This window comes from Melospiza melodia, chromosome 12 (assembly GCF_035770615.1).
Source record: "Melospiza melodia melodia isolate bMelMel2 chromosome 12, bMelMel2.pri, whole genome shotgun sequence".
In the NCBI taxonomy this organism is placed as follows: Eukaryota; Metazoa; Chordata; class Aves; order Passeriformes; family Passerellidae; genus Melospiza; species Melospiza melodia.
In genome coordinates this window covers 27555115-27579450 of record NC_086205.1, presented here as the reverse complement: position 1 = coordinate 27579450, position 24336 = coordinate 27555115, and the positions used below count along the sequence as shown (strand labels likewise).

The 24336-nt window shown below is 49.6% G+C and overlaps 1 protein-coding gene across 1 annotated transcript in view; it reads right to left on the bottom strand.

Annotated features, from left to right (window-relative positions):
* Positions 1-832: 832 nt before the first annotated feature.
* The window catches only part of PLCH1 (phospholipase C eta 1), a 46637-nt gene continuing 23133 nt past the window's right edge, over positions 833-24336 (bottom strand). The window contains exons 5-24 of the mRNA XM_063167456.1: positions 23773-23943; positions 21813-21906; positions 20452-20655; positions 19112-19232; positions 18098-18269; positions 16501-16608; positions 15767-15928; positions 14611-14682; positions 11107-11201; positions 10380-10477; positions 9692-9871; positions 9493-9600; positions 8832-8956; positions 8332-8416; positions 7693-7839; positions 7210-7289; positions 5890-5949; positions 5063-5423; positions 3057-4289; positions 833-2693 (exon numbers count right to left, since the gene is read on the bottom strand). Coding sequence (XP_063023526.1) covers positions 1807-2693; positions 3057-4289; positions 5063-5423; positions 5890-5949; positions 7210-7289; positions 7693-7839; positions 8332-8416; positions 8832-8956; positions 9493-9600; positions 9692-9871; positions 10380-10477; positions 11107-11201; positions 14611-14682; positions 15767-15928; positions 16501-16608; positions 18098-18269; positions 19112-19232; positions 20452-20655; positions 21813-21906; positions 23773-23943 — 4563 coding nt within the window. The 3' untranslated portion in view covers positions 833-1806. The remainder of the gene's footprint in view (positions 2694-3056; positions 4290-5062; positions 5424-5889; positions 5950-7209; positions 7290-7692; positions 7840-8331; positions 8417-8831; positions 8957-9492; positions 9601-9691; positions 9872-10379; positions 10478-11106; positions 11202-14610; positions 14683-15766; positions 15929-16500; positions 16609-18097; positions 18270-19111; positions 19233-20451; positions 20656-21812; positions 21907-23772; positions 23944-24336) is intronic.

Sequence of the window (24336 nt, the reverse complement as noted above, 5' to 3'; positions counted from 1 at the left end):
GCAGGAACATCCCCACGGGAGCAGCTGGATTGGCAGCAGGTGCATTTGTTTGTATTGCTTCCACTCCATGAAAGAAAATGAAGCTTGTTCATTTCAACTAAAGCTGAAGAAATATTTATATATATATATATATATATATATATATATATAAAGGCTGATGTGTATTTGGCTTCAGCTGCATTACAGCAACCCTGCCCTGCTCCATTAGCCAAATGTCACTGTCACACAAAGAACTGTCCCCATCTGGATTAACTTCTAAAATTTAGAGAAGAGTATAAGAGATTATGTGATAAAACACTGCTGCAATAATCTATCCTTACCTCCTGCAAACACCATACAATTTTTCTAAATTAATTCCAATTAAAGCAATTTTTTTCACCTCCCACAATGGAGATGTTTTCATTTGCTTCCTTACAAGGCACTTTTGCTAGGCCTCAGTCACACCTGCCAGACTGCATCCTGGCTATGAGAAATCCAGGTGCAAAGCTGAAGCGATTAATCCAGTGTCTGGTTCTGGTCCTCCATGGAAAAATGCTTTTTGTTTAGAAAATCCCCTGTTCTGTCCTGTGATACCACAGCCACTGTGCTGTGTTAGAGTCTGAGTGGGACAGTCAGACAAACTCAAGTGTGGCTCCTGTCCCAGAAAGGAGACCAGAGCTCAGCTGCCACCTCCAGCCAAGATCACCCTGTGAAATGAAGGATCCTCCCTCCTTGCATCTCCTGCCAAGACAGATGTGTGCAGCCACTAACTGCTGCTGGATTCAGCACCAATCTATTTGGATGGATTTTTTTTTTGAGAAAACATATAACCAAGCGCTTAAAAATCTATTTTAATGACGTTTTCAAGAATAATAATACTCTGCATTACAAAAGAAAGAGGTAAAAGGTACGTCTTTGACATATCAGAAAAACTTACAGCAAAGGCATAGAGTATCTTCCAACCAAAATAAAGCTATGTTGTTCCCTACAGGGAAGCTTTAAGTGTCTGAGATTCCTTCACCAAATTCACTTTCAGCCTTCATAGAAAAAGGTGAACAGTCAAAATAGTCACTCTACCATGTCAGCTTAAATATTCCACTGACTGTCGACAATTCAGCAATAAAATTACAAATATACAGAAAATGGATCTACTGTACCGAAGCTACTCACACAACCAACAGCAAAAATACATAACAAAATAAGCAGAAATAAAGTGTTTTCATTCATAAAAGTATAATTACTCGCACATTCCACTCTGTCCCAAATCAACACAGTAACCAAAAAGGAAGACAACTGTTGTCACACTTTGTAGAGAGGGCAGAAGACAAATCTACACAGGACTCACAAATCTGGACTAACCCTAATTCTACAAACCATTTGCTGCAGACTCACAGTTCATACATGAAAACATGTAAAATTTATAGTAACAATTCAGAACAAGTGATGCTAATGAAGGGTTGCTGCCTGTCGGGCAGAACAAGCCCCAGTCCAGCATTCCAGACACCACAGTGCTTTGGAGAATCCTCACAAAAGGCCAAAAGTGTTTTTCCAAGCAGGAGGACAAGACACAAGGAAAGCAGTATTGCCTTCAGTGCAATGTCAGGCTTTGGAGCACGGCATGACAGACACAGAATGCTACAAATGCACACGGGCTCCATCAGCAGCACCCCTAAGGACGGAGGGTGGCTCCTGCCTCCCTCAGCCCTGCCAGGAAGGGGCACGTTAAACCACCCCTGACTTACTGGCATTACACTGCGTTCAGAAATACGCCGTGGGCTCCAAGCAGCTCCTGTACGCTGCAGAGCAGCAGTCCGGGCAGGGCCGTGCCTACAGCCGGAGCAGGAAATAGATCTCGGGCTGCTCCTGGGCGCCGGGAGGCAGCAGCAGTTCCCCGCAGCCGTGCTGCCGCAGTTCCCCACAGCCGTGCGGCAGTTCCCCGCATGCGGGCCGCAGCTCCCCGCAGCCGAGCTGCCGCAGCGCGGAGCAGGCTCCCTCGGGCACGCCGCGCCGCTCGCCGGGGCAGCCGCGCAGGTAGCGGCCGATGCAGGAGCCCGTGGAGTGCCGGTTGGCGGCCAGCGGCGGCCCCGGGGCCTTGCTCCGCAGCACCACCCCGGGCACGCACGGCCGAGGCTTGCCCGCCGCCTCCTGCCGCTCCCGGGCGCGGCTGGCGATGTTCCGCACCCGGCTCTGGCTGCGGGACGACAGCTTCCTCACCAGGGCCCGCGGGCAGTCCTCGTCCGGCTGCCTGGGGCACGGCGGCTCCCGGCCGTCCTCCTGCTCCGGGGACAGCAGCCTCCGCAGCTGCTCCGTCAGCGCGTCCGTCGAGTGCGGCCTCACGCCCTGCACGGCGGCCAGCTTCCCGTCCCTCAGGCCCGAGGAGATGAAGCTCCTGCTGATGTACTGATACTTACTCTCGAAGTTGCACGAGATGTCCTCCGAGGTCAGGTCTCCCAGGCTCTTGGACTTGCAGGGGCTGCTCTGCTGGATGGCCGGGTGTGTGGGGAACGGCAGAGCCCCGGGGTGCAGGGGAAAGGCTGAGCCGGCCTTGGGGACACACACGGCAGCCCTGTGCTTCTCCGAGGGCTGCTGCCACGAACCCGCAGTGCTCTCACACGCGGGGACAGCCAGGTGGCTCCTTGCAGCCCCGCAGGTCCTGGAGCAGTGCCGGGCAGCGGCACAGGGCGCAGCGGTGGAGCTGCTCCCCGAGGTCCTGTCTCCGCCAGTGGAGCTGCTCCCCAAGGTCCTGTCTCCGCCAGTGGAGCTGCTCCCCAAGGTCCTGTCCCCGCCGGTGGAGCTGCTCCCCGAGGTCCTGTCCCCGCCGGTGGAGCTGCTCCCCAAGGTCCTGTCCCCGCCACAGGAGCTGCTCCCCGAGGTCCTGTCCCCGCCGGTGGAGCTGCTCCCCAAGGTCCTGTCCCCGCCGGTGAAGCTGCTCCCAGTGGTCCTGTCACCGCCGTGCCCGGTGGAGCTGCTCCCCAAGGTCCTGTCCCCGCAGGTGGAGCTGCTCCCCAAGGTCCTGTCCCCGCCGGTGGAGCTGCTCCCCAAGGTCCTGTCCCCGCCAGCGGAGCTGCTCCCAGAGCTCCTGTCCCCGCCGTGCCCGGGCTCCTGCCTCTGCCTGAGGCTCACGGGCGAGGCCAGCTGGCTCATGTCCTCCCTTCGGTACTCACGGGCGGTCACCAGGGGCTCCTGGCAGTCCCCATCCAGCTCCAGCAGGCTGCTGCTGGCCGAGTGCTCCCCAGGGACAGGGCGCCCCAGCGGCTCCTCAAAGATGAGGCTGTTGGACCCAACGGAGCTGGCAGGCTCGGGGGCTTCCCAGCTTGGTCCGCTCTTTGTAGCACAATTCCTTTTGGGATTTGCGTTTAGCAAAGAGAGGGATGAAGAGCAAGAAGAGCTGGGCAAGTTACTTTCTAGATTATTTAATCTTTTCTTGCAAACTAGTGCCCTGTGGCTCTTACATTCAGAAGGTGGAGATGCCTCATGGAGAACTGTGTATGTGGAATACTCGGGATCCTCCAAGCTGGAGAACATGGCTGTGTCCAGAGTGGAGAATAAAGAGGATTTGTTGGATTTTGTGGGAGTGAAGTTGTGCCTACAGGGGCTGCTCAGGTCTGCAGCAAACATGTGTGGGACTGCATTCCCCACCCTGGGGGTCTGGCTGCTGCTGCCATGGGGGCTGGAGACAGGAGGAAGGGGAGTTTGGTCATCTGTGCCATCGAGCTGCCCAATGAGAGTGGACACAGCGCTGTCCAGCTCACTCTCAGTCGAGAGAGAGACTTCATCAATGAGGTGAGAAATGTCACTGTCCTGCAGGGCCGCCGTGGAGTGACAGTCAGGGCTCTCAGAGCACTCGGCAGAAGAAGGGGAAAGAGGTGCTGCAGTGCTTTTCTTCGTGTCACATTTGTGATTCTCCGCCTCTGTGCTCTGAGAAACAGAAGTCCCCATGAGACTGACCTTCCCTTCCTTAGATCCTTTTGTGTCATCTTCCTTTTTACTCTCTGCACAGTTTTTGTGGTGTGATTTTTCTGTGGGAAGTTCCGAGTCAGAGTCTTGCGTTAGGGGGACAGTTCCATCAGAAAGATTATCCTCCTGGTAGTCTACAAGGTGATTTGCTTGAGCTATACCATTTGCAAAAACCAAATGTTCAGGTTGCTCCTGTGGAGGTGGTGCTAAACAGTCAACTGTAGAATCCCTCTGGTTATTCTCCTTCTTGAACTGAGATGCTAAATGTGAAGCATTTGACTTTTGCTCCGAACGTGGAGAACCCAATTCTTTCAAGCTTGTTTCCTTCTCATTTGTATTGTCATCACTGTTGGCTAAATTAAATGAGAAACATATTAGTGGCATTAAAGACTCTGCTCTGTCTATCAACAGCTATTTTGTCCTTAGACAGACAAATGGAGAACGCAAAACTAGGTACAGTTGTGACAGAACTTAATCATGGGGTTGTGCAGGTTTAGTACAAATTATCTGAGTGACATGAATAAATGGAAAAATACAACTGCAGGCACTTCATTGAAATTTCCTTGGAATGTCTATTACATCAGGCAGGTGATGTAATATTTGTTGTAAGTAATGTTAATGAGGTACCACATCATAGCTTGCACGTGGCATTACCTTCAGCTGTGTTCCTAGTCACATTTGTACTATAAAGAAGCGTGGCAATAAAGACAGAACAAAACAGCTCTGTTAAAACACACAACACTTGAAAACAAGATGCATGCTTCAAGCTGAGTCAAAAGCATCGAGTAGATGGACTCCAGACTGGTTTATACATGTGGCTACTGCAAAGTGTTACAGTACAAGGATTTTGTGTGGATCTTCTACCAGCAGGCAGCATTCACAAGGGCAAGGGTTTGAATTCCTCGAAAAACACATATTGGGTGTTTTCTCCACAAATCCTCATGTCTTTCTATGCCAGATTTGAGCTTTGTGACTCACTCCTTTGGAGATTTAATGAAGCAGGGACTAGAGAAGTAAACTTGGTGTAATAGATACTGGTTTTAATGATTGCTAGAAATCAGGTACTGTTGGAAGAGGCGAGGGGAGCCCTGACCGTTCACCAGAAGTAGTTTTGGAAGCACCTTACCAGATGTGTTGTCCTGTGCCTCGGCCTCCTGGGCAGCGTCCTGTGCAGGGCAGGGCAGCTCCACCATGAGGAACCTGTCCACGGGCATGGAGGCGGGGCGCGCCTGCGAGGGGCGGTTCGGCCGCCGCAGCACCCCGTCCTTGTCCTTCAGGTCTGCCGGCTCCGAGGCGCTGTCCTTCATCTCAGCGGCCTCCAGGAAGCCCATCTTGCTCTTCTTCCTGCCCTTGGCCGGGGCGCTGGCCGTGCGCCGCAGGATGCGCTCGCCGATGGAGCGCTTGCGCGCGTGGTGCCCGCTGGGCTCGGCCGCGCCCGCCTTGGGCGCCTTGGAGAACAGCCCTCGGAGCCCCATCAGCTGCTTGCTCTGCAGGGACACAAAGCACAGCCTGCCTGAGCTCACGCCCGCTCACGGGGCACAGAGCTGCTCTCACAGCGCTGATGAGCGATGACGGCAAAGTTCAAAACGCAGCAAAGCAAAAATTCACACCAAGCCACTCACAGCTACTCTGAGCAAGGAGCTCCAGCACAGGTCTCCATGGATTCATGCATGCCTGCCTTTCTCCTCATTAGGATGGCAGCCTGCCACAGTTACCAGAGAGCTTTGCTCAGCCTCCTAATGGGACCTGACAAGGCTCTAGGAAATGCTCGGCAGTGACAGGCTGCACATGAACGTGGAGTTTTCTATGCATGAGTTTCATCAAAGCAATATTCAGATGTTTCAGAGCCTGCATGGAGAATGGTTCCAGTTTGGCAGTTGCAGATCATGCGATTGGGAACCACTGGAAAGTCTGTGCCCAGCAAGTGCAAAGTGCATGCTCAATGAGCTCTACCTTGGTGGCTCCTAGAAAGTGCATTATTGTGTAACTGGGATTGAGGATTAAAGGGCTCCACTGAAAGGCAAAAAGAAATGCAAATCCATTTGGCTAATGTTTTCAAGACTGCCGCACAAGCAAATAAGGTAACAGTACATCAGCTGTAAACAGAACCACTTTACAGCAAACCATTTAAAGCTATTTCTTAGTTGAGTATGTGTCCCCCAGGAACGGAGCAGATCTCCTCAGTCAGCCGATGAGAAACAGCAGTGCAGCCATCATTGATTCAGAGCAGCATCAGGGGAACAGAGCCAGGGACACAGAGGGAATCCCAGCAGGTGTCCCCTCCTGCTCCCCTTGCCTCCCCTCTGGAGTTACACTGCTGGTTTTCTTGAGCAGATTTGTTCTTACAAGGGCAGCAGCCAAACAGGCCTTGCAAACCACCTCCAAGGGATGTGATTGGCCTGATCTGCCCAGATGTGCACATACCAATACATGAGATCCCATCCCATGATCCGAGGGGATCAGGGAGGAGAAGGGAAGTGGAGCTGGGAGAGGATCTGGACAAGAGCAAACCTCAGCCCTGGGCCCTTCTCCCTGCTGTTGTCTCTCTGTTCCCCTGAGCTTTCTGTGGGTGCTGCACAACTTTGGGTTCATGTTTGTCATGACATTCTCTGCATCCTCTCAGAAGGCACAAAGACTGAGGGCTGAGTGTCCTCTGCAACCTCAAACCTCACAAAGGTCAGGGTTTTGTGTTTATCTTTGTTTCTTGAATCACTGCTAAGGTGCTATTTTACTTAATCCTTCTGCTGACCATGGCCTTAATTTCTTTGTGCTGCTTATCTCCAGATGGAAACAGCTAAGGAAGGGCAGCTGAAAACACAGAAAAAGCACTGTGCTTTCACTTTCACTTTAAAATCATTCTAAAATTAGCAAACTTGCAGAAAAGCAAGATCTATGCACTAAAACCCAAAAGTAAATTAGGTCAATTTAAATTAATTTAATTAGCTGCTAAAAATAGCTTGTCAAATATTATGATCTGGTGCAGCTACAGTTCTCAGGATCTACTTGCAAAATAAGATCAGTGTAGCACACTGAAGAAATGTACCTCCTGTACCTAGAGAAGATCATTGTTAGGTGCTAACAGTAAGAACATCTGCAAGCATGTGCACACCAAGAGTGGAGCCATGGTATGGTGACCTTTCCTTGCTGATCTCCTGCAGGGAAACCCCACACACACTCTGAGCCTCCTGGGCACTCCAGCACAAATCCTGGGAGGCTCTGGGCTACATTTAAATCCATTTTTATTAGAAGATGTAAATTTCCAGCTGTACCTACCTTTCCATAGGTCTCATTAATGATTATATGAACAAATATGGAAGCTTCTGTCAGTCCTTCTAAGTACACATGGCGATAGCCTGGGGAAACAGAAATAGGAATATTTCCACACAAACCTCCACCAAGAGCCAGCAGTTTGCATTTTATGCCCAGCTAGGAATGACTGCCTGTACAAGTGATGTACACACAGGAAGCCACCTGGTGCCTTCAGTAAACTTCTCTGGGGTCCTCACAGGTTTTCTGAGCCCCAGTACAAATTGCCTCCAAGTTATAAAAAACACACCGCAGTAATTTCCAAAAGCACAGACAACCAAACTCCTTTTTGGGATGGTGCATAAAGCACCCTAAGAGAACAGAAGGCTTGTCCAAGTTTGACATGAAGTCACAGAGATAAGATTTATAAAAATCTATCATCTTGTGCTGCTAATGTTCTCCTTGGGTTTGAGGGAGGATTTGCACACCCGGGAGAGCAGGGGGACTCACCAGGCACGAGGCTGCTGAAGGCCACAGTTCTCTGGCCCACAAAGTCCCTCCCGATGGGGTCGTGGTCCCAGACCAGGAACCGCACCAGGGCAATCTCGGGCATGTGGATGGTGAAGGTGAGGGTCTCCTCCCAGACAGGATTGAACCCTGCAGGGCAGACAGGACACACTGGGGAACAGGCCAGAGCCAGCGCCTGCCTCGGTTCCAGGAGCACAGGGCACAGGACACAGCAGCAGCAATGACAGTTCCAGCATGGCAGTCATTAAATGCGACACATCTGCCTCTAGGATTGCTTTAAAAACAAAACGCGTCTGCCTGGGAGCTGGCAGGGATACCCAGGCTAGCCCTGAGAGAGATACAGATATAGATACAGATGGATTTGAGCTTCTGCATAAAGGAGATCTAAGAACAATTTGGTTAAAAGGCAATGTGGGGAGCAACTCCTGCCCTTCACCTCTAACTTGTTTGTCTCCACACCAGAATTTCTGTCTGGGAAGCAGAAATAATTTGTTAAAATACAATAATTTGATTTCATCAGATAAGATGCTTTGCAATTTAGAAAGCAATAACAGACACTAATTCATTTACACTTATTTAATATTTTACTCGAAGAAAAAGAAATCTCTTAGATTATCTTACCATTGTCATCCACCACTCTGGTCTGATCTTTACAGCAGTCAACAGGTAACCCAATAATCTCCACCTCAACAAAGGGATCTATGATCTGTTTTTCAAAAACACAAGATTTTAAAAGCAAGCCAGCCATACAAATGAAGGTGAATTTTTTAAAAATTAATGGGGAGAGTTGATTTAAATTCATATGAGAATTCAAACTCCTTTGATTGACATGAATTTTCAAGCAGTACTATCATGGGAATTGGTTCCATGGAGTACATGTTGATGTATGATTTGCATCAAGAGCTATGGACAGCTATGACTAATTTTCATAAAAGTCACCCTTTAAAATACAAAACAAATCACTTCTTAAACATCACACGTAGGATACAGGCTGGGGGAAGTGTAGCATGTTGTGACCAGAAGCTTGACAAGATCTGAAATTTACTGGTGTATTTGAATAAGGAGAAGGTTTGAGTCCCACACTGCCTGTCACTCCCATGGAATGCACCAGAGCATCTCACCTCTCCTCTGTCCCCCAGCATTGAGTCAGGGGGCTTGGGGAGCTGCTGCCCACTGATGATCTTCAGAATCAGCTGCTTCTTAGGACTGGCAGGAAGTGGATCAGCAGAGTAGGGGTTGAATGTGCCTGAAAAGATGGCAAGAATGAGATTGTAAGGGAAAAGATACACATAATAAATATCTCCCCCCAAAACGCACAGACAGACTAATTCAGTCAGAAATGAGAAACTATGAGTATGGAGCAGCTGCTCAGTAATTCTAAAATTCTCCTCCTATTTCTTACAACCTTTTCTGAGAGAAGACCCCTTGGTTTTGTGATTCCAAGGCAGAGCTAGACCAAGCCCTGGATACTTGCTCCTGGGCCACTGCAGAGCTTCCTCTACTTTCCTGCAGCTGGTCATCCTAGAAACCCTTTTTCTTCTTTTAAACTCATGTTAATAAGGCAAAGAGCTATATCTATATCTATATCTATATCTATATCTATATCTATATCTATATCTATATCTATATCTATATCTATATCTAATCACAGTAAGAGATTGCACACTGGTACAAGTCTAAGAGCTGTGAGTGCATGGAAATAGGAGAGATTCTAGATCAGTTTGCACTTTCCTTTCTTGTGCAAGGCCTGGCAGCTACAGTGATAACTGCACTGAACCTTACCTTTGCACATCTGCGGAGGTTTGAGCACATAACCACAGTTGCCATTTACCCTGAATTTTGCTTCATTTAACTGCATCACACGTCCCTCAGACTGGTAGTTTAGGGCCACTGAAAGAGAGAAGTGGGGTGCCATTAATAAAGATAACATTATTAGGCACATACACACAGAAGGGAAGGAAGTCTTTCACACAGCTCCTACCTAACTGGCAGCCCACATTCCAGTAGGGAACAGGGTTGAAGTTGCTGGAGTCGATCCGGTAGGCTGAGGGATAGACCCGGGTCAGCTGCCTCTGGTTGTAAAGCATGAACTGCTCAGCCTTCTGCTGCACTGCCTGGTGGGCTCTGGTCTCACTGAATGACAGCACGTTCCCTGTGGAGCCTGTGTGCCATGGCACAACCAACAGACAGGTGACAAACAGTCCCAGGGCATGGGCCTGAGTCCAGACCTCGTTACCTGGCTATTCATCAAGGGCAACGTGAGATTGAGTCCAGTGTTCCAGGACAGATTGTCTTGTCCTTCACAAATCATGTACCCTGAGTAACTGATGGGCACCAGCTCCCCCTCTCCCCCTTCCAGGAGGGGCTGTTGTTCTCCTCTCAAGTCTGTAGACTTGAAAGGAAAGCCAAGTGAGAGCTTGGCAGCTCTAGGGAACCTGCAGCAAAATCCTCTGCTGGCAGCAGGGCCAGAGGAGTCACTGCCAGGGAGGGAGTGCCCTGCTGGGCTCTGGTTTGCCCTCGTGCCAGCCTAACAGCAGCACTCAGTCCCCCCTCTCATGGTGACAGGGGACACATGCCAGCCCTGTGCCACCCTAACAGCAGCACTCAGCCCCTCCTCTCACAGTGACAGGGACATGCCAGCCCTGTGCCAGCCCCGTGCCACCCCGTACCATCATCCACGATGTCCTGGGCTGCCACAGAGTTGGTGTACACCACCAGGTCCGACAGGGCCCGGCACAGCTTCACTGTCTTCCTGCGGCGGGCCAGCCTGCTGGGTGAAAGCAAACAGAAACGGGCACTTGCAGGACTGAAGTGTATTTCAATCCCCCTTTCTGTTCTTTTCAACAACAAGGAAATGAAGAATTGTGAGCAAGGAGGCAAACTTCCTTGGAAAGGGTTCTGGGATGACTGCTCCCCTCTACCTCCACAGCCCATCCACACAAACAAAATCTTTCAGTTAAAATATAATGGAAGAGCCGCACCATGGCTGTTCTAGACAAAACCAAGGAGCATTTCAGTGAGAGCAAACACATTCTCAGTGGCACTTTTCTGATTGCTTTTTTTCCCATTCTCAGATGCAATAAAGTTGCCTGGGCTGTGATGCACATTCTGTAACCTGCACAGTTTGCTCTGTTTGCAGCAGGTGAAGTAGGGCCTGGCACCTTTCCATGGGCACTGGCACTGTCACACTTCTGTGCAGTTAATTGCTGCTCGCAGCCTGTGACAGGTGACACAGCCACAACACCGGGCTCACAGCAAACCCAGCTGACAGCTGTCACGTGTGGCAGACACATCACGCGTGGCACACACACACACACACACAGGACCTGCTCTGGCACAGCCTACACGCTGCTGGCACAGAGCAGCCCTGGCCCCACCTGGGGGGCTCCAGCTCACCTGTGGGGCTGCCCCAGCTCCTTGCCCGGAGGGTGCTGCTGGCCCTCCTCATCGTCCGAGGCACTGTGGGCTTTGGCTGCTGCCTTGGCAGCTCTCTGTGGGGAAAGAGCCAGGCAGGGTCAGTCGCTGTAACAGGGGCTGGGCAGGAGGCTGAGCTGGGCTCTGCAGCCCCAGGGACAAAAGTGACCCCTGGGGCTGGGTCGGCAGAGCTTCCCTGCTGTGGAGAAGGAAAGGCAGCACAGAGCACCCCATGGCAGTGATTCCAGCTGTGGGCAGGAGCAGCTCTGGGTGCTGCCAGGCCTCAGGGCTCATTTCTGGGTGCTGCCAGGCCTCAGGGCTCATTTCTGCCATGGTCTGTCCAGCACAGGCCGCTCTGTGCTCTGCCCCTGCCCTGCTCCCTCCCAACACCAGAGGACAACGCTGCTCCCCTGGCTCCAGGGCACTGCTCCTGCTGGAATCCCTGTGGGTTGTGTCCTGTTTAACAAACAGCAACACACCGCGGGGTCTAAATATACAGAGCACTGCTTATGCCCACCTGTGCCCCTCCCCACTTTAGAAAATTAAATGCATTCATTAGTGAAGGTGTGAACAGAGTCAGAGCAAAATGTTCAAACATGATCTTCCTGCTCCATTTCGAGCCACTTACAAATATTCAAGTGATTCTAAATTATTACACTATAAAGAAAATAGCTATGATATAAAGATTAAAACCTCAAAATCCCTTTTTTTCATAAGCACCTATGATTTAACAGTTTCCAATTTACACGTTACATCTTTTGTAATGCTAAACACAGCTTCAAGTGAGAGTTACTTAATCCCCTTCTCGTCAAGAGGTAATTAATATAACTGAGAGCTCCTTATCCTTTTGCACAGGGTTCACTGAGCACAGATTTCTTTCCTCCTCTTGTCATACACCCTATTGGACATAATTCAGTTTGCTGTGTTCGGTGCTGACATGAAGCTGACTGTATTGGAAATCATTTGCATGGTTCACTTTGGAGTTTGAAGGTCTGCACTGAGCATGTTCCACGCAGTTAACTTTCAGGAATTGCCAGCTTTAGTGTCTTTGCACCTCCCCAGTAGTTTTTAAAGCATTTATTCATTTGGCACAAGAGCTGGCTGAAAATGTCATGTGTCAATATTGTTGGGTGGATAATTCTGTATCTGCAAAAAGATCAATAGTAACCAGTCTTCCCAGGCATCCCTTCAGCTGGAAAGGCATCAGGGAGCAGTTACAGGATGTCTCTGTTGCCTCAGTCTACAATACAATCACTATTTTCTAAAAAAAATCTATATGTACCCTTATTTTTTTCACCAGAGATGAAATGAATGGGCTTTCCAAACCTGCTGCATCCATTAGGATAACTAGCTGAAGTAATTAAATTATTGACAGACTCTCAGCCCTCAGCAGAAGCAGCAGATTCCAGTGGCTGACGTTTGCCTGTGACATGTCATTCCCAGCATTGGTGTGGCCAGCAGCAAGCACAGGGTGCCAGGGGCAGTGCCCAATCTCAGGTACCACAGGTACCCATGAGGAGGGAACACGCACTGAGCTGAAGGTGCTGAAGGGAACACGAGCGCTGTAACTGATGCAAGCTTGGAACTGAAGGGTAAACACGAGCCCTGGTAGTCTCTGCTTGGGGAATGTTGATGGCTCCTGGCTGGCTGCAGGGCAGATGGACTGCTGGCTGATTAAGTTCTTTGAAATGTCTCTTAATCACAAAAAACCGCTCAGATTCTCAGTCCCCAAGCTCGGTGCAGCCCTCACCATGGAGAGCAGAGTCTGGATGGCTGGGGCAGAGGGCTGCTGGTGGGACAGGGGCTGGCTGGGCTGCAGAGCTGCCTCTGTGCTCAGCCATGCACTGCAGCTCCCACTGACAGGGCTGCAGAGCTGCCTCTGTGCTCAGTGACCACTGCAGCTCTCACTGGGGGGCTGCAGAGCTGCCTCTGTGCTCAGCCTTGCACTGCAGCTCCCACTGACAGGGCTGCAGAGCTGCCTCTGTGCTCAGTGACCACTGCAGCTCTCACTGACAGGGCTGCAGAGCTGCCTCTGTGCTCAGTGACCACTGCAGCTCTCACTGACAGGGCTGCAGAGCTGCCTCTGTGCTCAGTGACCACTGCAGCTCTCACTGACAGGGCTGCAGAGCTGCCTCTGTGCTCAGCCATGCACTGCAGCTCCCACTGACAGGGCTGCAGAGCTGCCTCTGTGCTCAGCCATGCACTGCAGCTCTCACTGGGGGGCTGCAGAGCTGCCTCTGTGCTCAGTGACCACTGCAGCTCTCACTGGGGGGCTGCAGAGCTGCCTCTGTGCTCAGCCATGCACTGCAGCTCCCACTGACAGGGCTGCAGAGCTGCCTCTGTGCTCAGTGACCACTGCAGCTCCCACTGACAGGGCTGCAGAGCTGCCTCTGTGCTCAGCCATGCACTGCAGCTCCCACTGACAGGGCTGCAGAGCTGCCTCTGTGCTCAGTGACCACTGCAGCTCTCACTGACAGGGCTGCAGAGCTGCCTCTGTGCTCAGCCATGCACTGCAGCTCTCACTGACAGGGCTGCAGAGCTGCCTCTGTGCTCAGCCATGCACTGCAGCTCTCACTGACAGGGCTGCAGAGCTGCCTCTGTGCTCAGCCATGCACTGCAGCTCTCACTGACAGGGCTGCAGAGCTGCCTCTGTGCTCAGCCATGCACTGCAGCTCCCACTGACAGGGCTGCAGAGCTGCCTCTGTGCTCAGTGACCACTGCAGCTCTCACTGACAGGGCTGCAGAGCTGCCTCTGTGCTCAGTGACCACTGCAGCTCCCACTGGCAGGGCTGCAGAGCTGCCTCTGTGCTCAGCCATGCACTGCAGCTCTCACTGGGGGGCTGCAGAGCTGCCTCTGTGCTCAGCCATGCACTGCAGCTCCCACTGGCAGGGCTGCAGAGCTGCCTCTGTGCTCAGCCATGCACTGCAGCTCCCACTGACAGGGCTGCAGAGCTGCCTCTGTGCCCAGCTGTGAAATGGGAGCTCTCAGCTCCTGCCTGGCCATGGAGACACCCCTGAGGAGCAGCAGGGCAGGCAGTCCAGCCCAGCAGCTGCACAAACACAAGCAGGATGTGAAAACCAGGAGGAGATCAGGCAGAACACATCTGCACAGAGCAGGAGCCCCGAGCCAGCACGCAGCCATCGCAGCCCCTGGGAGCAGGGACAGTCCCAGCACGGCCCTGCCCAGGGTGGGACACAGCAAAACTGGGCCCTGACTGAACCAGGCACCATCAGCTCTCTGGAAAACAAGGTATGCCAAGACATTTGTCTCTGCTGCTCTTGTGCTGCTGCAGGTTTGATCAGAAAATCAGCAATTCCACAGCTCAATCTTCTGAACAGATTAAGACACCGAGTGTAATCACACAGGCTCCCTCCTCGCTGCCCCCATGCCCATCACACTTGTCTGGAGCAGTAAAACATTACCAGGGTCTCTGGAATGCTGCCAGTCCTACAACAGCAACCTCAGCTCTCATTTATTTCACTCACCTTGTGTTTACTGAAGTTCCCCATTAATGATCGACCATGAGACTTTTTTCCACCTTCTTTTGTATCCAAGTTCTGTGCAGAAAAAGTGCAATAAAAAGCATAAATAAATACCTGCAGAAATGTCTTTAAAGAGTCTGCTACAGTCCCCAAAAGGCATCATTTCAACCTCATACAATTTCCTGTGTGTCACTCTGGCTCACTATTAGGAAAATAAAATTATTGCAAATGAGACAAAGTAAGTTAAAGTCTGATCTGGGAACAAATTGAAATCCAAAATCTCATTACAGGACTTTTCTAATTGCTTTGTACACTTCACAGTTTAGAATCATCTAACTGTAAAGAAAAATACTAACATTAGCACTCAAGACAACAACAAGCCATGTAGAAAAAGCAGTCTAGCAAAACCAGGCAAATAACAACAAACCAAGACATCTGAGTGTTCTTGAAAGCAGCCACAAAGGGAAAAGGGAGAGGAAAAAGAATCTCCTAGCAGATAAATGTGGACTTCTCATAGGCAGCCTGCAGGCTGAGCTCCACATTCCCAGCCATGCCCCCAGACATCAGCTGGATAACTCCTGGCAGCATCTCACTTCTTCTGTCAGGAACACACAGCCCTTCATCTTCTGAAGAGCAAAACAAAACTGAAGAATATTCCCCCAGCATTTCAGCTGGGCGAGTGTTTCAGTGCTGTGAACTCCAGCTTCTCCCTGCTCAGGGCTGAGCTGGACTCACTTTGGGCTTTCGTGACGATGAGGGCACTGGGGGCCCAGCAAAACCAATAACCTGGGTTCAGAGATTTGCTCAGAGCTCAGGCTGGAAGTCTCTGTAACACGCAGAAATAATCTTTAGCGGATTTTTACTTCTTTTAATAGCAATTACTTAGGAAAAATCAAAGGCAGACCGGTAATGAAGGAAAAATAAATGAACACTAAAAAAACAGGAAAAAACCCAACTGCTCCCTTTCTAGTCCATCAATTACACAGTAACTCTCAGAAAAGAGTTCTGTGACACTGGTTCATGAGCAGGCACATCTCCACAGAAAATTCACTCTGTATTTAATGTCCCTGGAGTTTGCATGCAGTTCCTCAGTTCCTGGCTCTCTCATCTGAAACATCTGCAGCACACTGCACCGTGCCCTCCTTCACAGCCCACGTACCTGCTTCATGTTCACACTGAAGCTCTGGTGAGTTGCCTTCAGCAGGGCCCTCACAGTGAAGCTGTCAGGATCCTCCTTGTCCCTGATTTGGGATTCTTTTAGCAGAGACTCCAGTTTTGTCCGTATGAAGGATTCCACCTGGTGCTGAGTTGCACCGTTGCTCTGGAAGACACCAGGAAACGCAGCTCAAGCAGGGTTTGTGTCCATCCCATGCACACTGAGGGTCACACAGTGCTCCCATTTCCTCCCCTCTGCAAGAACAGACTCCTTGCACAATCCTGCCTGATCCCGCCCTTTCTGCCTGTGGCTTTCACTGCCATTTCCCTTCTCCCTTTCCCCTGAGCCCTCCCAGCTCAGCTCACAGTCCCCCCACAGATCCCCAGGACCTGGCCATGGGCTCTCTCTGCCCCACAGCTGTCACAAGCCCCCTTCTCTTTCAGAAGAGCATGAATTCCCAGCTAATGCACTTACAGACACCCTAAGCATTAGATTCCTGCTCCAAACAGTGAAAAAAGCAAGTGATTTCTGTTAACAGTCATCCAGACTATACAGACTCAAACCAGTCTCTTACATAAGGCACTTAAAGTAAAAGTGAATCCTATGGAGCAGCATGAACCTGACACAGGAATTAAAAACTTAGGAATGAAAAACTCTGCTAACTCTAAGTAGGACAGAAGTGTGCATGTAAGAGATGCAGAGCTGTCACACTCTGTGAGCTGACTGTGTGCACATACAAAGCAGGGCTTTAACTTGCAGTCGTCCTCAATTTCATCAGCACTGTCCTCTTCTGAAACCTCTCCTTCCTCAGCATCTGCTGCAAGGCTGCAGGGCAACTTCTTACCCTAAAAGGAGGAAAAAACACCCCAATAAATGTGGTCAGTGTTAGTTAGTGCACCCAGTCTGCTCCTCTTGCTTCACCATCTGCTCCTACATAAATCACCTACTAAACTTCTGTGATATTGCTCCTGTGCACAGAAGTGTTCTCAGCCTACCTGCTGCATCAGTGGGAGACAGGAATGACACTCAGGATTTCTGCAGAAAGGCAGAGGATTGATTTTGAGGCTGCATTTTGAAATTAATAATGCTGCTGCTAATGAGGGGTCAAATTCACTTCATGCTGGTACCTTTACACTGGCTGAAATCCCTGAGTGAAACTAGAATGAATCTTTATATACACTTACAGGATGAAAATTTTGCCATTATTTGAAATTGTTTGTGAATCAATACTAGTGAATCAATACTGCCTTTCAAAGGAAAATATATAAAAAGAGCAAAAGCAATAGCAAAAAGATGAGAAAGCTGGCTTACTTCTCAACAAGGTACTGATTCCTTAATCTGACTTTATGTTTTCCAACAGAGCTGCTTAAATTGAGCAGGTGATGGGAGGCAGGGCTTTGTGCAGGGATGCTGGGATGCTCGAGATGGAATTTCTCATTCTGAAAGCAGCTCAGCTCCACAGCAGTCTGCACCCACAGGGCTCCAGCAGTGAGAGCTGGAGGATCACCCTGCAGTGACAGCTCAGACGTGCTGGAAAGGCAGCTCAGAAATTCAGGTAAGAGCCCAGAGCACCCAGCCTGTGCTGCCTTTGGTGCAGTGCCGGGGGATTTCTGCAGGAGTGATGTTCCACATGATTTCCTGTGGATCCCTCAAACACCAAACTGTGTTTGCACAGTTCGTTAACCAGCAGCCACCCCAGAAAACGGATGCAGTGAAATGCAAAATCACGGCTGAGCACTCAAAGGGCTCCTAATTCAGGGTCAGCTCTGTACTGTGCACTGCAGCATGTTCAAGCTAACATCAGACAAACTGAGAATCCCTGCAGCCAAGGACGGGGGGAAAGCCAGAGTGTCCTGAGAGTTCACACAGAAGTGATTGCCCCCCCTGTGTCCAAGTAAATTAGACACTCTAATGGGACAGAACTCTTTTAGTTCTGTCCTATTATCCTCCCAAAGGTCTGCCTTGTGCTCCTTCCCTGTTTTATCCGTCCTGGCCTTTGGAATTCCTTTCAGAGCAAATCTGTTTGGAGTGAGGGGCTCACACAATTAATCCTGCACAGAGCTCTCCCCCAGCTCCTCCTGAGCTGCTCTCGTCCCATAAACACAGCAGATGAACCATGAACAGAGCTCCATCCCATGAACTGCAGCTCCCTGCTGGCTGAGGGGAAGGGCAGGAGAGCTTCACTCCTCTACCACTCCAAAGTACTTTGTTCAAGGAAAGACTGTCAGGTAATGTTTAGATGCTAAAGGGGTATGAACTGGTCCTCCAAAGAAAATATGCAATAAATATCTCAAGCTGACTTTTGTTGCACTCTGAACATGCCCAGCAAGTTACCTTCACTAGGATTTTCCCTTTTAAATCCTGAGGGCTGGGAAGCTGCCTGGGGTCTCCAGTGCTCACAGATGACAAGTCCAGTTTGTCACCAAATATGTCCTTCAGGTACTGGGCGATCTTCTTTTGCTGTTGAATGCTGCAGTGGTTTTCAATGGACAGGATGACTGGAAACCTGGAAACAAAGCCCCAGACACTGTCAGAGCTGCACCCTTACCACCCACCTGGGAATGCAACAGCCAAGTTCTTGCACAGATTTGCACCACTGTTTTCTAAACTCTTGGCAGCCCCAGGGCTCTATAACCCCAACCATCTCCTTTAGCTTTGAAAGTACCACCTTGTACTTCTCATCAATAACACCAAACTTTTGGGCTTGGTTGTTTTCTTTCCCACAAATCCATTGTTGGGTGCTTTTTATTTAAATAGAGAAAAGGAAGTATTTTCCTTTTATTGTCTTTAAACTACTCAAAATTCTCGACACCGACTCATAATTTGAGACTACTCTGCATGTATGTGTGTATACACATATATATGGGTAAAATCCACAGTTTTCATAATAAACTGTTATAAAGCACCATGGCAAATGAAACAGATTCAGAACACTACCCCACACCTCAGCATTTCCTCAAACTACACATGACAGCTTTTCAATTTCTCTGCTGAAATAAAGTGTTTTCAGTAGGTAGAGAAGATCACAGTATCGATTTTTCAGGAGAATTTCCCTGTGGATGTGAGTGGGAAGTTCTATTGAAAGATAATCAGCAGTGTCAGACTGTCCAAAGCCTTACTGAGTTCAAGAGCACAAAAAGGTTCAACTTAGGCAGAACTCTCTCCCTCAGTTGATGGGAAGAGCTTGTGCAGCTGAACAATAAACACAACACAGGCAATAAACAGGGGAACAGAATCTACCCTGATGTGCCTAAAGGAATATTTGCACTTCCTGGGCTTGATGGTTGTTTTCAGTGTGGGATTAACTACAGAAAACAGGTGTAGCTGCAAAGCTGGCTCCACACTTACTCGTTTTTGATGAAGGCATATTTATTGATGGTTTCTGCCACGTCCCGGAAGAGGATTTTGGAAGTCAGGGTGTAGCCATGGTGCACCACTGGCTCCCCATCTGGGCCATCCCAGCAATCCACTGTTGAGACCAGAAAAGGCACACATTAAGGGATGCCCCCAACCTCCCCATTCCTGTGCTCCTGCTGCCAGCAGAGCTCACTGCTCAGCCATGCAGGTTCACTCCACCCCTTGGCACCCTCATTCCATCTGCTCTGCCCTGCCAGCAGAGCTCAGACTAACAGGACAGTCTTTTCCTAGCTCAGATGAGAATTCTGCATCCTAGAACTGTTTTCCCCCTTGTATTTATTTGAGGTTCTTTCCTCATATATAAAACTACAAAGGTGTAATAGGTCAAATAATGTTTACAGCTACCTCAGGAATGGAGTTTTTGCTTCTGAGGACAATCTATTTTAAAAGAACTTATCTTTTCCTACTCCCAGTTTAACTTGCAGCTTTATAACTGACTGTATGAAGAGCAGCATCAAATCCAGCACATGCAGAATGGACCAGCATAAGAATGCTTTTCCTAATGAATGCCTGTACTCTGAATTTGTACCAATCTTGTCACTGCTGCTGCCTCCACAGGCAGGTAAACTTCCCAAGGAGAAAGCTGCAGAGCTAGTCCCTGGGCTCTCAACTAGCTGCAATAGCTTTGAGGTCAAGGAAAATAACGCTGCTGAGTGTTCTTGGGAGCTGATCTGCAGAAGGCAATCACCCAGTTCTCTCAGGTTCATTTTCTCTAATTAATTTTTAAATAGAGATTAACAATATTTTTTTTTCCAGATGACCTTTTGTAACGCTATTCATAAAAAATTAATGTTGAGTCTAACTTTGCCAAAAGACTTTATTTATTTTTTGGAAAATAAAGATACTAATATAAAACTGCTAATGTTTTGTTATTATTTAAATCATGCACAGCTTAAAAAAGAATCTAGTGTGATCCCCATGGCAGGGGGGTAGAGCTGGGTGATCTTTAGAACCCCTTCCAACCATTCTGTGATTCTCTGGTGCCTGCCCAAGGTGATCATTCCCAACAGAAAAATCCAGTTTGGAGTGGTCAGAAGGTGCCTGAGGCAGCCCAGCATCACTGCTGGGAGTGTGGCCCTGAGGCAGTGGCCAGTGCAGCTCCTGTGCTGCCCCATGCAGCCAGCCCTGTGCAGCCAGCCTCTGTGTAGCCCCGTGCAGGCCCCATGCAGCCCCTGTGCTGCCAGCCCCCCATGCAGCCAGCCCCTGTGCAGCTCCCATGCAGTCCCTGTGCAGCCCCCATGCAGCCCCCGTGCAGCCCCCGTGCAGCCCACCTTCGACGCAGCGGCAGCCGGCCTGCAGCACGCGCGCGTACATGTCGGCGCGGGACTGGGAGAGCAGCTGGTCCCCGCTCAGGTAGGTGTTGTGGGACGAGGCGATGAAGTAGTGGCACAGGGGCTGCCGCATGTCCTGGTGCACGTGGCGGTGCAGCGGGTCGGACACCTCGCAGGCCGGGCTGCGCATGAAGCTGGTGAAGCCTGCGGGCACAGGACGGGCTCTGAGCCCCCGGGGCACTGCAGGGCACTGCAGGGCACCAACGCCTTTCCCAGCAGAGCTCCCGGGTGGCACTCCTGCGCTGTGCATGGCACTGCCCTCAGCACACGCAAGGGGGGCACGCGAGGCAGCGGCTGCCCAAAGCACAGCCGCGCATCGGCGGCCAAGGCACTGACCCATCACCCTCACTTCACAATCTCCTTTTTCCTGAAAGTTTATTCAAGAAGATGGCACTTCATTTATAACCCTCTAAATAGAGCAGCGCTGAACAGAGAAAGTTTTAAAAATATCTCCTTTGAGAATGAAACGTGTAAAATGTTTGCAAAGGACTGTGCAAACAATACCAGCCCTGAAAGCAGCTCAGAGATAAAAGCAGCTGCAGCAGCAGGTTAAGAGGAGCAGAAATGCTTGCAGAAATATTGTTTAAGTGTCACAGCTTGTTTGTTTTACTTTCCTTTTTCCAGTTTGAGTGCAGCGCCCTGGGTCACATCAGAAGCTTGTTGAAGGGAGGCCATATCCAGGATTTAAATACCATGTGGAGGAAAATTCCTACTTTCCCCCTCCCCAAATCACCATGTACATAATGCTGCTCCACAGAAGCTTCCTTCTGGGCAAAGGAACACAACATGGCTTTTAATCTATTTCATCTCAGCTCTGAGGCTGATCTGATACTAAATTGGATTCTGAATAAACATACAATTTACAAGTGCGTTCACAAGCAATGGGAGTCATGTATTTAAACCCAATGAAAACGCAACTATCTGTACTTTATTTCACAGAAGCATAAAGGAATGGATTGTGCAGGATCCCAGACCCTAGAGCCGAGGCAGAATGAACACTTTGCTTTCATTACCTCGCTGGGAGCAGGCTGTAGATGAACTGCAGGGCCCAGGACAGTTTTGTGAGAGTGAGCAATAAATCCCCACAGCCTCAGGCATCCAGCCCCGCTGCTGAGGGTGGCTGTGATGGATGGCTGCGAGCTGCTGCCTCACCACACCTACTCACATCTGCCCCCTGACTCACAAAACGCTCCCGACCGCTGATCCAGGGGACAGCAAAAGCCTCAGCAAAACACATCAAAGCACTTCCACTCCACTGCAGCATGGCCAGGGAAAACTCACTCTGAAAACAAAACTTTTACCTTCAATCCCAAGAACATTTTGCTTCTTGTTTTCTTCTGACACTTCAAACTTCTGTATGATGTCCAGACAATATTCTGGTGTCACATTATTCATCTGCACAAAAACAGCAGCGGAGGTACACTCATTTTTAACATCGCCAGCATGTGAAAATCTACTTAACTTGGAGAAGACAAACAGGAGTGAGAGGCAGCCATCAATTAAAACCTATGTCATTTTAGTCTCAAGATTAAAATTAGCTGTTTAGCAGCCTTAATAGTTGTACTGGCCAATGCTGCGGAAATGAGAACTATGACATTATATTCTTTAATATAATCTTCTTAGACATGCAGAAAGATTTGGCAGGCTTCGATTTCATTTTCATGCGTTTTCCACTCCTATGATTTCATTACTTCCAAGGGAGTTCACTGTAACACACAGGCTAGGAGAGAAATAATTACATTCTGAAATGAAAAACAGCAGCTTTTCTGAAACAAATAGGAATTCTGTCAACAGCTTCAGCTAGGCCACAGCTGAGGTTCTAACTGATTGGGGGGCACTTGCAAGTGTTCACTTCTATTTCCTTCAGAACTAAAGGGAAGGAGCAGCTCCCATCTCATCTTTCCTCACTGCCTTGAGTTGTAGAGAACCAAAGGGAGAATGAGGATGGGGTGGATTTCATTTCTCCCTAACAACATCACAGGAAGACAATACTGGCTCTCAAACCTCTGGCACCTTTCTTGTGCCATCATCCAGTTCACTGTTTGTACTGTCCCAGCTAAGCCAACCATCCTGAGATGCTGCAGGAATTGCACAGGATAATAAAAAAGAACAATTCAGTAGGAAAAATAACTGATTATCCTTGCTCAGGTTGGTGCTTGATTGCAAACATTGCTCAGAGCAGGCCCTGTTCTGGTACAAGCTGGCTCAAATTCACTTTTCCATTATCCCCCATGGCTCCTTGCTGGCCCAGTGTGGGCTTCTCATGTGCTTGAGGAATGGCAATGTCTAATCTAGTCCAAAGCTGCATCTGCTGGGGAAAAGTCCACACATTTGTGCTTTTTAATTGTAGCTTGAGAGGTGATGACTTTGGCCATTCATTTTTTGTTACACTTTAGAGTCAGTACTCCACTAAAAATAATATGGGTTGCTCTCCTAAACAGGGAGTTCTCCTAAAAAAGAAGCCAGTTTAGCAAGCTAACAAAAACCCCAAGCTGCTTTTGTTCTGTCCTCAGGCTGCAGAGTGCTTCATATCCTGCCAATCGAGTAGCAGATGGAGCAGAACAGACTGTCCACAGATTTGCAAGCATCCAGACAACAGCAAAACCACGATGCTGTTTGGGTGCTGAGGGCACTGGGGAGCTGCCTCCTGGCTGGGAGCACGATCAGCTCTTGGGGCAATGCTGCCCTGCCCCAGGGGAGCAGGGAACGCTGCTCTGGGGCGTGGGAACATTCAGGAATCTCCTGACCTCCAGTGCTGGGCACTGGGAAGGGGCACGGGGCTGCAAGGTGCCTCCAACTGCCCAGCCAAGAGGTTCAGGAGCTGCTGCTTTCACTGTCTGTGGTTTGCTGCTGGAGCAGCGCTGAGCAGGGCAGCTCTGCCCACACAGGGCTCTCAGGAGGGCACACAGAGCACTGAGAGGGTGCAGAATGCCAGACCTGACAGTCAGCTCCGGGGTTCTGCTGCAGCAGCAGCTCCACAATGTCCCTGTGCACCCCAAAGGCAGCTCTGCCACGTGTTCCTCTTCCTGCCCCAGGTCCCTGAGCACCCTCTCACACCACTGTCCTGGGCACTGCAAAAACCATCCAAAGCAGCTCAAACTCTTTCTATAAGCATTTCAAAAAACAACAAAACCTTCAGAACTCTCTTCTGTCACATCTGTGCTTTGCCCTCTGCCCCAGGTTAATATTTTCCATAAAATCCTTTCCTTACACTTGAATGTAAGTGCATGGCCATAGACATGGGTGCAGACACTGCCCTACCTTCTGTTCCACCCTCAGAAACTGGGCCAGCTCCTCAGCAGTGAGATGATCCTTCTTGTCACTGTAGCTTAGGAGCAGCAGGTACAGATCTCGACGCAAGGACATCATCTTGTAAAACACTGAGAATTCTTCGAAGTTCAGGGTTCCTTGGTTCTCATCTGTGTCTGCCTCCTAAGAGGTAATGGCACTCAGGTAAACATGCTCAGCACAGGAGAAATCAGGGAATAAAACAGAGCAGGACTTGTGTACACCAACAGAAATGTAGTAAATTCTAGTCTGTAAGACTGTTCAGACACAAATCCCAACAGGCTAAAATAACTGCAAAATTATATCATCCTCTCTGGGGTTACTGGTGAAAACAGTTACTAAACTAAAGCCACGGATTCCCCATGAAACTCTAATTTCCTTTTTAATTCCATATTTATTTCCCCCAGAAAGAGGCTCACCCTGGGCTTTATTCTGATCTCTTGCCCTCCTGTGTGCCCTGCAGTTATCCTGGATTAAAACTCAGCAAGAGGCATAACAATATCACCCAAGGCTTCCCCAACAACAGTCTGATATCTT